At 40.4% G+C, this 12,500-nt stretch overlaps 2 protein-coding genes across 2 annotated transcripts in view; one reads left to right on the top strand and one right to left on the bottom strand.

Moving 5' to 3' along the window:
* The window catches only part of SNX1 (sorting nexin 1), a 587,700-nt gene that overhangs the window by 126,710 nt on the left and 448,490 nt on the right, over window positions 1-12,500 (top strand). The window lies entirely within an intron of this gene.
* Window positions 1-12,500, bottom strand: part of HERC1 (HECT and RLD domain containing E3 ubiquitin protein ligase family member 1) — a 209,468-nt gene that overhangs the window by 52,464 nt on the left and 144,504 nt on the right. Inside the window, exons 38-40 of the mRNA XM_052646182.1 lie at window positions 10,816-11,561; window positions 8,155-8,353; window positions 5,877-6,037 (exon numbers count right to left, since the gene is read on the bottom strand). Of these exons, the coding sequence (XP_052502142.1) occupies window positions 5,877-6,037; window positions 8,155-8,353; window positions 10,816-11,561 (1,106 nt within the window). The remainder of the gene's footprint in view (window positions 1-5,876; window positions 6,038-8,154; window positions 8,354-10,815; window positions 11,562-12,500) is intronic.

Raw genomic sequence — 12,500 nt, 5'->3', positions numbered from 1 at the left:
GGAGTATCAACAGAACTGATGTTGCCTTCCTGCTGCATTCTATTAGATGGTCCATGATTTTGTTTTGTCTCATTACTGATGATAACTTTGATGACTTGAGTTAAGCTGGTATCTACCAGGTTTCTCCACTGTAAAGTTAACTCTTTCTTTTCCTTTGTAATTAGTAAGTATTTGTGGGGAAAAAACTATGAGAATATGTAAATATCTTATTCTTCATCAAAGTTTCACTCAGCATTTATTATGTTGGGACTTCCCTGGTGGCTCAGACGGGAAAGAATCCACCTGCAATGCTAGAGACCCAGGTGCGATCCCTGGGTCAGGACGACCCCCTGGAGAAGAGATTGACTACCCATTCCAGTATTCTTGCCTGGAGAATCCCATGGACAGAGGAGCCTGGTGGGCTCAGTCCATGGGGTTGTAGAGTTGGACGAGACTGAGTGACTAACATTTCCACTTTCGTTTATGTTTCACTTCAGTTCAGTCGCTCAGTCGTGTCCGACTCTTTGCGACCCCACGAATCGCAGCACGCCAGGCCTCCCTGTCCATCACCAACTCCCGGAGTTTACCCAACTCATGTCCATCGAGTCAGTGATGCCATCCAGCCATCTCATCCTCTGTTGTCCCCTTCTCCTCCTGCCCCCAATCGGTCCCAGCATCAGGGTCTTCTCAAATGAGTCAACTCTTCGCATGAGGTGGCCAAAGTATTGGAGTTTCAGCTTCAGCATCAGTCCTTCCAATGAACACCCAGGACTGATCTCCTTTAGGATGGACTAGTTGGGTCTCTCTGCAGTCCAAAGGACTCTCAAGAGTCTTCTCCAACACCACAGTTCAAAAGCATCAATTCTTTGGCACTCAGCTTTCTTCACAGTCCAACTCGTTTATGTTTACTGACTGAATTAATTATCATTATGATAGCTGACAAATGATGGTATTTTAAAGTCCATCAGCACTTTCAGATTCATCAGTTGGTATTCTACTCTAAAGCAAAGCTCCTCCTTTTTTCATATGGTTATAGATTCTTATTGCATTCACGAGTTATTATCTGTAGTGTAACTATTGTTTTTTATGTCCCAAATCCCCCAGATTTGGCCAGTGGATGCCATTCCATTCTAATTTATATGTTCTTCAGGCCTGTGCCCATCATTCTCTAAGTATTTCACCACTTTGTGGCAAAAGCCATTCTACACTCATCTCATACTCAGACCTGAAGTGCCACTTCTCTCAGAAGATGAAGGTTTCTTCTAATAGAGAATAGTATTTAGAAGATAGGATTTTGGCACTAGGTGTGTATACAGCTATTGAAGCATCACTGCTCCAAGGCTCTCTCAGTGGACAGTTGCCAGCGGAGGCCCTCTTCAACCTACATGGCTCTGACATCTAGTGCCAGACTGTGAGGACAGTTCCTCACCCCACCTGGACTCAAAAAGCTCTATACCAGGCCACTCCACACACAGAAGTTTTTTCACCCAAATCTGGCTCTGACAACCCACTCTGGGCTACCATGCCACACACCTCCCTTACTCTGCTGGCACGAATGCCTACCTAGACTGGCCTCACTTAATGGCTTTCAAATTGGATTAGTAAGGAAGAAGGGAAGAAGGGAAGGAGGGAAGACTATCGTTCTTATTTTTGCTTAGAAAAAAAGTCATTACTGCTACAGTGGTGATAGCCCTGATGTATCTGCTGAAGTTCACCTTCTTGCCATGAAAGAGTAACAAAGGCTAGATTTACCCTCACCTTAAGCAACTAAAAGAAAAGACAAAAATTATCAAACAGTCTGCAGATGGTGATAGGCAATGTGGGATGGTAATCCCTGAAAGAAGGGAATCAAATGAGGCAAGGCATAAAACTGCCTTAGCTTATGGCCTGGAAAAAATTTCCAAACCTGCAGGTCAGGGAAGGTAAATTCAAGCTAAACTTAGGGGTCTCTCTGAATGGTGGAGACAAAGTACAGATTCAAAGGTGGCTAGAATTAACAGGGTAGGATACCAGATACCAGGGTAGAATACTCTTTTCATCTGTATGAAAAGAAAAGAGCAACACAGAGAACTCGAGAAATGTGCGGAGGGTCCTCATCACCTCAAGCCTTCAGCTGATGCTAATACAACAGCTATCCAAAGCCAGGGAAAGAATCACCCAGAAGCAGCAGGCAGAACAATCCTTAGAGCTCACATAAGGTTGGGAAGCATCTGTGTTACAACAAGCCAGAATGAAAAAACTTTGTAATAAGGCATAAAGCACTGCATAGAATACTAAACAAACTGAAGGTTGTCCTGGTCCCACCTAACAAAGCTTAAAAGGAAGTCTTGAAAGAATCCAATTGTTTTCAAGTTACTTAACTGTATTCTAGAACAAAGCTAAAGAACAGTTACAGAAGTACAAAATATCCAGCACTCAACTAGGTAAAATTCACAATGTCTGGTATCCAATAAAAAGTAACCAAACATGCAAAGAATCAAGAAAGCACAACTCAAAATGAAGAGATAAATTAGTTACTAGAAACAGATCTATAAATGAGAGAACTGGTAAGTACAACAGATATTAAAACAGATACCATAAATACAGTTGACTCTCATTTGCGGATTCCATATCTGCCAATAATTTACTCATTAAAATTGATTTATAACTCCAAAATCAATACTCATGGCACTTTCACAGTCATTCACATGCACAGGGTGACCAAAAGATTCAGTCTCCTAATGCATTTATTTCCATCTAAGGTCAAACAAGGTGATGCTGTGTATTCTTATTTCAATTTTCAGACTATAACAAGTATCCTTTTCATGTCATTTAGTGTAACTTTTTTTTTGCATGTTTTGTGCTTTTTGTTGGTGATTTCATTGTTTAAAATAGCCTCCAAGTGTAATATTGAAATGCTGTCTAGTGTTCCTAAGTGCAAGAAGGCTACAAAGTGCCTTATGGAGAAAATATATGTTAAGGTTCACACAGGCATGACTTAATAGTGCTCCTGGCCATGAGTTCAATGCTAATGAATCAATAATACATTATATTAAATATGGTGCCTTTAAATTGAAACACACATAAAATAAGGTTGTATTTTGATCACTTGACAGAGTGTTATCAGAAGCTCGGAAAAAACTAGCCCTGTATTTTCACCAGGAATAGTGGTTCTGTTGTTGCTAATTCTGTGTTCACAGAACATAACTGTTCTAATAATGAGAACTGTTATACCATGTATTCCATAAGGTAAAGACTGAGTATGTTAAACAGACATGGAAAATTGAAAAAAAAAATACACAAAAACTTCTAGAAAACTACAATATGAAGGGAAAGACACATTGAATTTCCCAAGACCTTTAGGTGCTTCCCTGGTGGCTCATATGGTAAAGAATCTGCCTGCAATGCAGCAGACCTGGGTCAGAAAGATACGCTGGAGAAGGGAATGGCTACCCACTCCAGGACTCTTGCCTGGAGAATTCCGTGGACAGAAGAGCCTGGTGGGCTACTGTCCACAGGGCTGCAAAGAGTCGACATGACTGAACAACTAACAGTTAGTCACAATTTCTCTATAAAAAGGCATAATTCAATCTACAGCTTCAAAACAGAGAAGACAGCTCAGTTTGATGAGGAAGATTCCCTTTAATTAAAAGCACTGTTTTACCAGAAAGAGACTCAGTTCAGTTCAGTCGCTCAGTCATGTCCGACTCTTTGCGACCCCATGAATCGCAGCATGCCAGGCCTCCCTGTCCATCACCATCTCCCAGAGTTCACTCAGACTCACGTCCATCGAGTCCGTGATGCCATCCAGCCATCTCATCCTCTGTCGTCCCTTTCTCCTCCTGCCCCCAATCCCTCCCAGCATCAGAGTCTTTTCCAATGAGTCAACTCTTCGCATGAGGTGGCCAAAGTACTGGAGCTTCATTCAGCTTTAGCATCATTCCTTCCAAAGAAATCCCAGGGCTGATCTCCATCAGAATGGACTGGTTGGATCTCCTTGCAGTCCAAGGGACTCTCAAGAGTCTTCTCCAATACCACAGTTCAAAAGCATCAATTCTTCGGCGCTCAGCCTTCTTCACAGTCCAACTCTCACATCCATACATGACCACAGGAAAAACCATAGCCTTGACTAGACGGACCATAGTCGGCAAAGTAATGTCTCTGCTTTTGAATATACTATCTAGGTTGGTCATAGCTTTTCTTCCAAGGAGTAAGCGTCTTTTAATTTCATGGCTGCAGTCACCATCTGCAGTGATTTTGGAGCCCCCCAAAATAAAGTCTGACACTGTTTCTATTGTTTCCCCATCTATTTCCCATGAAGTGATGGGACCAGATGCCATGATCAAGAGACTCAAAGACTTAGAAAATGAACTTAAAGTTGCCACCAAGAGGAAGGGACAAGTTAGAGAGTTTGGGATGTCACATACACACTGCTATATTTAAAATGGATAACTAACTTGGAGAACAAGATGGCAGAGGAGTAGGTGTACGTGGACTACATCTCTCTCCACAGATACATCAGGAATGTACCTTCAGACATAGAAGAGCACGCAGAACACCAGGTGAAAACAGATGGGAGAACCTGACCAGCTGAAAAGAATATATAGAACCACGCAAAACTCAGTAGGTTGAAGGAACTAGGGGGGAAAAACAGGAGTGTTAGTAGGACTGGACCTGCCCTCAGCGGGTGGGGAAACTGAAGCAGGGGGCCCATCCCCACATTGGGGCAATTGTCTGAGTCAGAGAAGAAACATCTAAGGCTGAGAGTCAAACAGCTCATCTGTGGCAGCCTAAATGGAATGAGAATCAGACAGTCCTTGCCGCAGCCATACATACCAGGATAGGGATGCAAGTCCCCTGGAAGGCATGGAGGCTGGGAGCTGGAGTTTAGGGATTGTGCACGAATGCCAGGGTAAGGGCTGCTATTGATTACGGAGAGATGGATCGAGGAGAGGTGAGGGAGGAGATTGTGGTGGGAATTGCCTGTGGAGCAAAGCTGGGCTGCCATGGAAGCAAGGCGATACTGCTGAGTCACGTGTAGGGGATGGAGCCATCACCATAACCTCTTCCCCAACTCACGCCAGCACGGGCAGCTGAACAACAGAAAGCTTGGCCCATTAAACACCTGATGCACTGAACTACAGAGTAGGACCCCACCCAGCATGCCCCTTTAAGTGCCTGACGTGCTGATCTACAGAGTAGGACCTCAGTCAGAAAAAGAAAGAGAACTATCATATTCTAACACATATATATGGAATCTAGAAAAATGGTACTGAAGAATTTGTTCACAGGGCAGCAATGGAGAAACAGACATAGAGAACAGACTTATGGACATGGGGAGAGGGGAGGAGAGGGTGAGAAGTATGCCAAGAGTAACATAGAAACTTACATTACCATATGTAAAATAGAGAGCCAATGGGAATTTGTTGTGTGGCTCAGGAAACTCAAAAGAGGGGCTCCGTATCAACCTAGAGGGGTAGGAAGGGGAGGGAGATGGGAGAGGGGAGGTTCAAAAAGGGATGGGACATATGTATACCTATGGCTGCTTCATGTTAACGTTTGTAGACAACAACAAAATTCTGTAAAGCAATTATCCTTCAATAAAAAAATCAATTAAAAAAATAGGATAACCAACAAGGATCTATTGTATAGTACATGGAACTCTGCTCAATGCTATGTGGCAGCCTGGATGGGAGAAGGGTTTGGGGGAGAATGGATATACGTATATGTATGGCTGAGTCCCTTCATTGTTCACCTGAAACTACCACAACATTGTTAATCAGCTATACCCCAATACAAAACAAAAAGTTAAAAAAGTCACTGTTTTAGTGAAGACAAAACACAATGCCCACATAATCAAGTCCCACCCATATGGAATGCCAAGGTCTGGGTGTCAAAGTGCATGACAGCACACGCACCTGTGCGGTTGGTTGGCCTTGCTGACTGGGAATCAGGAGAAGTTAAGCTTTGCCTTCTTCCTACTTCATCAGAAGGAGAGGTTGGTAACGATGATATTGGAGGAGTCTGTGCACGACGTGTGGGAAGCACAGTGGTAGTTGGGTAACTAGAGAACATTTGCCTTTAAGGAAACAATAATGGTTAGTATAGAAATCCAATTAGAAAATAATATATACATAACAATCTCCTTATAGAAATATACAACCTGGAAAAACGACACAAGTTGGCTACAGTTTAACTGGGGAGAGGGAGATTAGACTCTGCAGTTTTAAAAATCATTATCTCATAGGATGCTTTTACTATAAAAGTAGTAGTACCTTTTCATTTGTTCAAGCAAAATGAAAGTGACATGACAAGTATGGAGAATACAGAAATCAGCAAAATACATTTTTAAAAAAATCTCTGCCTTCGTGGAGCTTTCCTTCAATTACAATACCAAGATGACAGGGGTATTTTGATAGGCATATTGTAGTTAGACAATAAAGAAGACTTTTAAAGATAGATAACTTACAGTTACTTCAGATATATACATTTACTAGCTAGCCATGAAAGTAGTCACATGGATTCAAAGTAATAGTCTACAGGTAAGTTATGGAAACAAAAGATAAGTGCCTGGTCACACAACACAAGTGAAAAACAGTATATGAATGTCAGCAGTGTAGAGAGGTAAAAGTACAGGAGACGTAACCCCTCTCAGGCTAAGAAGGCAGACACTAGCTAAAGAATAAAGTCCAGGAAGATCCTCACTGACTGACTGCTCTTTAGATTTGCCGAACAGAACTAATGACAACTTTTTAAGCACCAAAAAAGCACTGTCAACCCAGTCAAGTAACTATGATATGATGAGGGCAGTTGTTCCCTGATTTTTCTCATGTTAAATGATGGTGAGCCAGGCGAGACAACTGCAACCCTACTAACACAGTCCCAGCCAATATGAGGTAAATGCAGACTAAAAGGAAAGAAGGAGCCACAGGTCTGGTGAATGCCTCTGGGGGGAAGGGAGCATTATTTTACCATTGAATTCCATGCCTATGGAGTTTAAGGGCAACAAAGAGTTACAGTGCTACTGATCCTCTGTTGATGCCCTGAATTCTGTAATTGCCAGAAGGATTAAAACACATATTAAAATAGCCTATCACTCTTCTTTTCCGCACTGTGTTACTGAAGAGAGACTAACAGATAGGCAATGTGCGGGGACTGGCCACTGGTATAGCTACTAGGATTAGCACTCCTTCTGCCTAAAATGAGAACAGTAATTCTTATTCTGTGAGCTGAAGCTCACTGCATCAGAATCACAGAGACTTAATTCAAACGCAAACTAGGCACCACACTGGACCTACTGAATGTGACTTGCTGGGAGATACAGCCCCAGAGCTTTAGAAAGCCTCCCAGATGGCTCTTGAGTACAACAAAGTTTTACCATCATTACAATAACCACCACTCTCCTACTCTCTTAAGATGTCAGTCTACACACTGGAAATAATGAGCTGTCAATTAAGGGAAGGGGGAAAAGAAGGAAAAGGGAAAATAATCATTCTGCTTCCCTTAATTTCACTTAAGCCCTAGTTAAAAGGGGTCACAAAACAGTCTCTCTCCAAGGATTTTCATTTGGAAAAGATAAAAAAAAAAAAAAAGGTTTTCATTTTGTCTAAACCTCTGGCAAACTGAAGCAAAAAAAGAAACAAACATTCTTTGGAATTTACGAGTCCACAAAATAGGTTTGGCTGAAGAAGCATCATAAGACATGCTCTTTCATGTGAAGAACAGATTTGGTTGATCTTTTCAGAAAGAAGTACACTTAAAGAATTATGCTTAAAAGGAAAATATCTGAGAAAAGAAAATTATTTTCCTGGAGTTAAGCTCTTTCTTGAGACTCTAATATTCAAAACACAGTATATACTTTTAAAGGAAAAAAAAATTCAAAAGCCTAGCCCCCCCCCCCCCCCCCAAAAAAAAAACAAACCACATTATAAGGAGATAGAATACTACAGTACCTGATTCTCAGTGGCACTGTTGATTAGATCTGGGACCACCACTAACTGGCTGTGAAACTTCAAGTTATTAAACTTCTGAGGGGGCATTTCCAACCTCAGTAAAATGAATTTGACTATATGACCCTAAGTTCCCTCTAGCTCTAGAATGCCTTGCCCTAGTTGGGCACATTCTTCATAAGAAAACAATCATGAGTTTAGAATCACAGGCATCAATACAGCAGATATTAAAGGTCAACTTCCCTACCTGAGAAGACTAAGGGGCATCACCCCTGGGGACTCAGATGCAGGCACTGTTTCTGTGTCAGTCACTGGAGTCGTGGCAGTTGTGGTGTCCTCCAGCGAGCTGCTCATAAAGGAAGTTGTACTTGAGGCTGATGGGCTGGTGGTAACTGGGGTCTGTGCCTGTTGGGCTTGGTCACTTTCTTCAGCTTGTTGATCAATCTCTATAAACCAAGGTTATAGTTAGACAGTAGTAGGATTTTTTTTTTAAGTGATAAGGAAATGGGAAACTTTTAATTTGGAAAGTTTCTAAGTATATTTCATAAGTATCAATTTCTGTGAAGGATTTACAGAAAAAAATGTTCTTCTATATACATCCTTATATTCACTATTGTGGGGATTTCCAGGTAGCTCAGTGGTAAAGAATCCACCTGTCAATGCAGGAGATGCAAGAGACCCAGGTTCGATCCGTGGGTCAGGAAGATCCCCTGGAGTAGGAAGTGGCATTGCACTCCAGTATTCGTACCTGGAAAATTGCATGGACAGAGGAGCCTGATGGGCAACAGTCCATGGTGCCACAAAGAATCAGACACGACTGAACATACATTCATCATTGTCTCGTTATTACAGCCTCTTTGCCGACATTACTTTACCGAAAAAGGTCTGTCTAGTCAAAGGTATGGCCAGTAGTCATGTAGGGATGTGAGAGTTGGACTATAAAGAAAGCTGAGCACCGAAGAATTGATGCTTGTGAACTGTGGTGTTGGAGAAGACTCTTGAGAGTCCTTTGGACTGCAAGGAGATCAAACCAGTTCATCCTAAAGGAAATCAGTCCTGAACAATCATTGCAAACACTGATGCTGAAGCTGAAGCTCCAATACTTTGGCCACCTGATGCAAAGAACTGACTCACTGGAAAAGATCCTGATGCTGGAAAAGACTGAAGGCAGGAGAAGGGGACAACAGAGGATGAGATGGTTGGATGGCATCACCGACTCAATGGACATGAGTTTGAGCAAGCTCCGGGAGTTGGTGATGGACAGGGAGGCCTGGCATGCTGCAGTCCATGGGGTCACAAAGAGTCAGACACAACTAAGCGACTGAACTGAACTGATTATAGCCTCTACAGACAATAATATAACAAGCTCTTGTAATTACTCATTTCTTACTTGAGAGAAGGTACTCTTTCATTTATTCTTGCAAGATTTAACCAGAGGTTCTCTAAGGATCATTAAAACTGTTTCCTTAGCAGTTTGATTTTGATGTCTATCTTTAGTCTTCAAACAACAAAGAAGATATGTAAATACCTTAAGAACAAAAACCTAGACAGAAACTCCCAAGTTCTAAAAAAGGACAATGCCTCACAAAATAAACTACTGTTAAGGGTTTGTTTTTTTTTCTCTTATGTTAAAATGTCAAAGCATTTGCAATTTTTTCTTATCTGGTAAGGGAACTTACAAATAAACATAAGATAGCAGCTGTTACAAATAGCTAGCTAATTCTATTTGGTTTGTGAAGTGACCAGCTACTTTTCATAATCATGATCTTAACAACTCCTGTTTATAGGCACCATACACCTCTCTCTGCCTATTTACTATCTAAGCTAAAGAAGCAAGAGTGGAATAAGGGAAAACGAAAAAGAAGAGGAAGTGGGAAGGAAGGAAGGGGAAAAAAAAGGAAGCACCATGAAGGTAGGTGACTTTGTTTTGTTCACTGTTGACTCCCCAAAATCCAGAAGGGTACCTAGCACACTGTAGGTACTCAATAAATATTTACTAAATGAATTTCATTTTTATTCTCAGAATTCTTATTATCCCCAAAGGTGAGGATAAAAGATAAACAAGGATTTTTACACGTAATATACAGCCTGTGAAAGTAGTAGAACTTTTAGAAAGTCCTTTAAAATATCTCTGGAAGTTATCAGAATAATATATATATATTGAATCAGATCAATAAATACGTGAGTACCTTTTGTGGCATGAGTTAAATTTCAGTTTTACAAAATGTAATAATTATTAAGTTTCAATACTTCCATAAGTTAAAAATAAAAAATTATAGGTATAGGCACACCTTGGAGATAGTGCAGGTTTGGTTCCAGATCACTGCAATAAAGCGACTTTTTGATTTCCCAGTGCAGAAAAAATTATGTTTACACTATAGTCTATTAGAGTGTGCAACAGCATTATGTCCAAAAAACAAAAACCAACGTACATACCTTAACTAAAAAATCCTTCATTGTTAAAAAATGCTAACCATCATCTAAGCCTTCAGCAAATCACAGTAGCAACATTAAACATCACTGATCACAGATCACCATAAGAAATACAATAATGATGAAAAAGTTTGAAATGCTGTGAAAATTAACAAAATGTGACAGAGACACAAAACAAGCAAATGCTATTGGAAAATGGCACTGAAAGACTTGCCTAACCCAGAGTTGCCACAAATCTTCAATGTGTAAAAAATGCAGTATCTGCAAAGAGCAATAAAAAGAGGTATGCCTGTAGACAGATGGTTATTAATATAAAGAAGAAGAAAGGAACTGTCTGCCTTGCAAAGGAAAAAACACCGTGAAAACTATTTGGCCAAAAAAATTTATAAATCACTTACAGAATATATCACCTCTGACAATTATGAGTAACTTCAACAGCACAAAGCAAAAATTTTTTGAAAATCAGATAACTTACCTTGCTTAATTTTTCCCCCAAATTGGTCTTCCAAAAGCCCATGGACCACTAATTTATAGATCATGGCTTGAGCTCGTTCCAGATCTGCTAATCCCAGTGCTCTCTTTATGGGTGACCGCATGACCGCTCGCTTCACCATGTGGCGCATCAAAAACTGAAGGGCTGCACGCATCTCCACGTCTTCATGAACAACTGGAGAGCTCGCACAGTCTGAGTTGTGGCCATTTTCAGCCAGAACTTTTGGTATCAGCAACAGCTCAGCATATTTACTACAGCCAAGAAGAGCACTGAGTGATTTCATAGCACCGAGGTAGAGATAGGACAGCTGGACTGCTCTGATTTCTGACTGGGCTATGTCATGGTTTTTGGACATGTGTTCGTGATTTTTTCTTTTTCCTTCTGTTATCTGATGTTGGGATTCCACACCTGGCACTGCTGAATCTAAAGAAAATGAAGCTATTTCGTTTTCTGATTTGGAGCTTGTGGTACCCTTAACATCATCAGATGTTAAGCCCGTTCGTGTATCTAAAGCAGATTCACTCTCAATTTTCTGTTCAATGTCCCCTTTCTCCTCAGATTCATGTCGGTGTTTCTTTTCATGTCGCTTCGTGCTCTGTTTGCCCATGTCTTCATGAATGCCAGTCAGATATGTGAGGTCCAGCAACACAGAAGCTGTCAGGCCTCGAAATCGTGCCACGTCAAAAGGAAGTGGTTCACAGGGTTCCAGATTATACAACGGAGTATCACTAGGCGACCAAAAAGTTGGGAAGCTTTAATAAAGATCAGAATGACACAGGAAGAAGCAAGTGAGGGATAGACGAGAGGAAGGTATAGAAAATAATGTAGACAAAATAAGATGTATCAAAACAGAGAATAAACTACACAAACTAGAGAACTCATTACAAACAGAAAAATGAATCTATTATGAGAAAAATGGGGAGATGTGATGTTAAACGCAAAAGCAATGAGATGTTCCTGTGCCTTCAAATATGAATGTTCATTATTATATGACCTAAGTCAGGGACTAGCAAAATTTCTATAAAGAGCCAAATAGTAAATATTTTAGGACTTGGAGGCCACATAGCCTCTGTTGCAACTTTTCAACCCTGACATCATTGTGTGAAAGCAGTCACTGATATACATGAAAGAAAGCTTGTGGCTATTTAAGCTTTAGCAAGTATACAAAGTTTGGTGGCATACATTTGTTCTATTAACCTAAATTTTGGTTCCAGCTTAACCTACTCTTATTTTCTCTTTGGGTCATTTTTCTTATTAATATTTGTTTTAATTTAATCATTTTGCTTTATTGTTTGCATCTTAGTAAGGCATCATAAATCCTTTCCAAAACAAGGCAAAGAATTAAAGAAAAGGTAGATACTTTCACAATTTTCATTGTTTTCTTAGCTTGGAATCTATTAATTCCTGAAATTGTGTGTAAACTCACATGTGTTTATATTTCAGCTGAGAGGGTCATAGCTATCATTACATTACATAACAGTACCATCTCCAAAAAATACTGAAGAAACATTGTTTTTGATATTGTCCCATGTCATATAAATAACGGAATCACTTTAAGCAGTATAATGAACAGTTACATAATATCATCAATAATCTGTGTTTTCAAATGATACAATTATGTAGTCATTAGTTAAGTGAGTCCCCTTATTGACTGAAATACTTAACGT

This window comes from Budorcas taxicolor, chromosome 10, assembly GCF_023091745.1.
Source record: "Budorcas taxicolor isolate Tak-1 chromosome 10, Takin1.1, whole genome shotgun sequence".
Lineage (NCBI taxonomy): Eukaryota > Metazoa > Chordata > Mammalia > Artiodactyla > Bovidae > Budorcas > Budorcas taxicolor.
The sequence above is the reverse complement of the archived record's forward strand: the minus strand, read 5'-3'. Positions and strand labels throughout refer to the sequence as shown.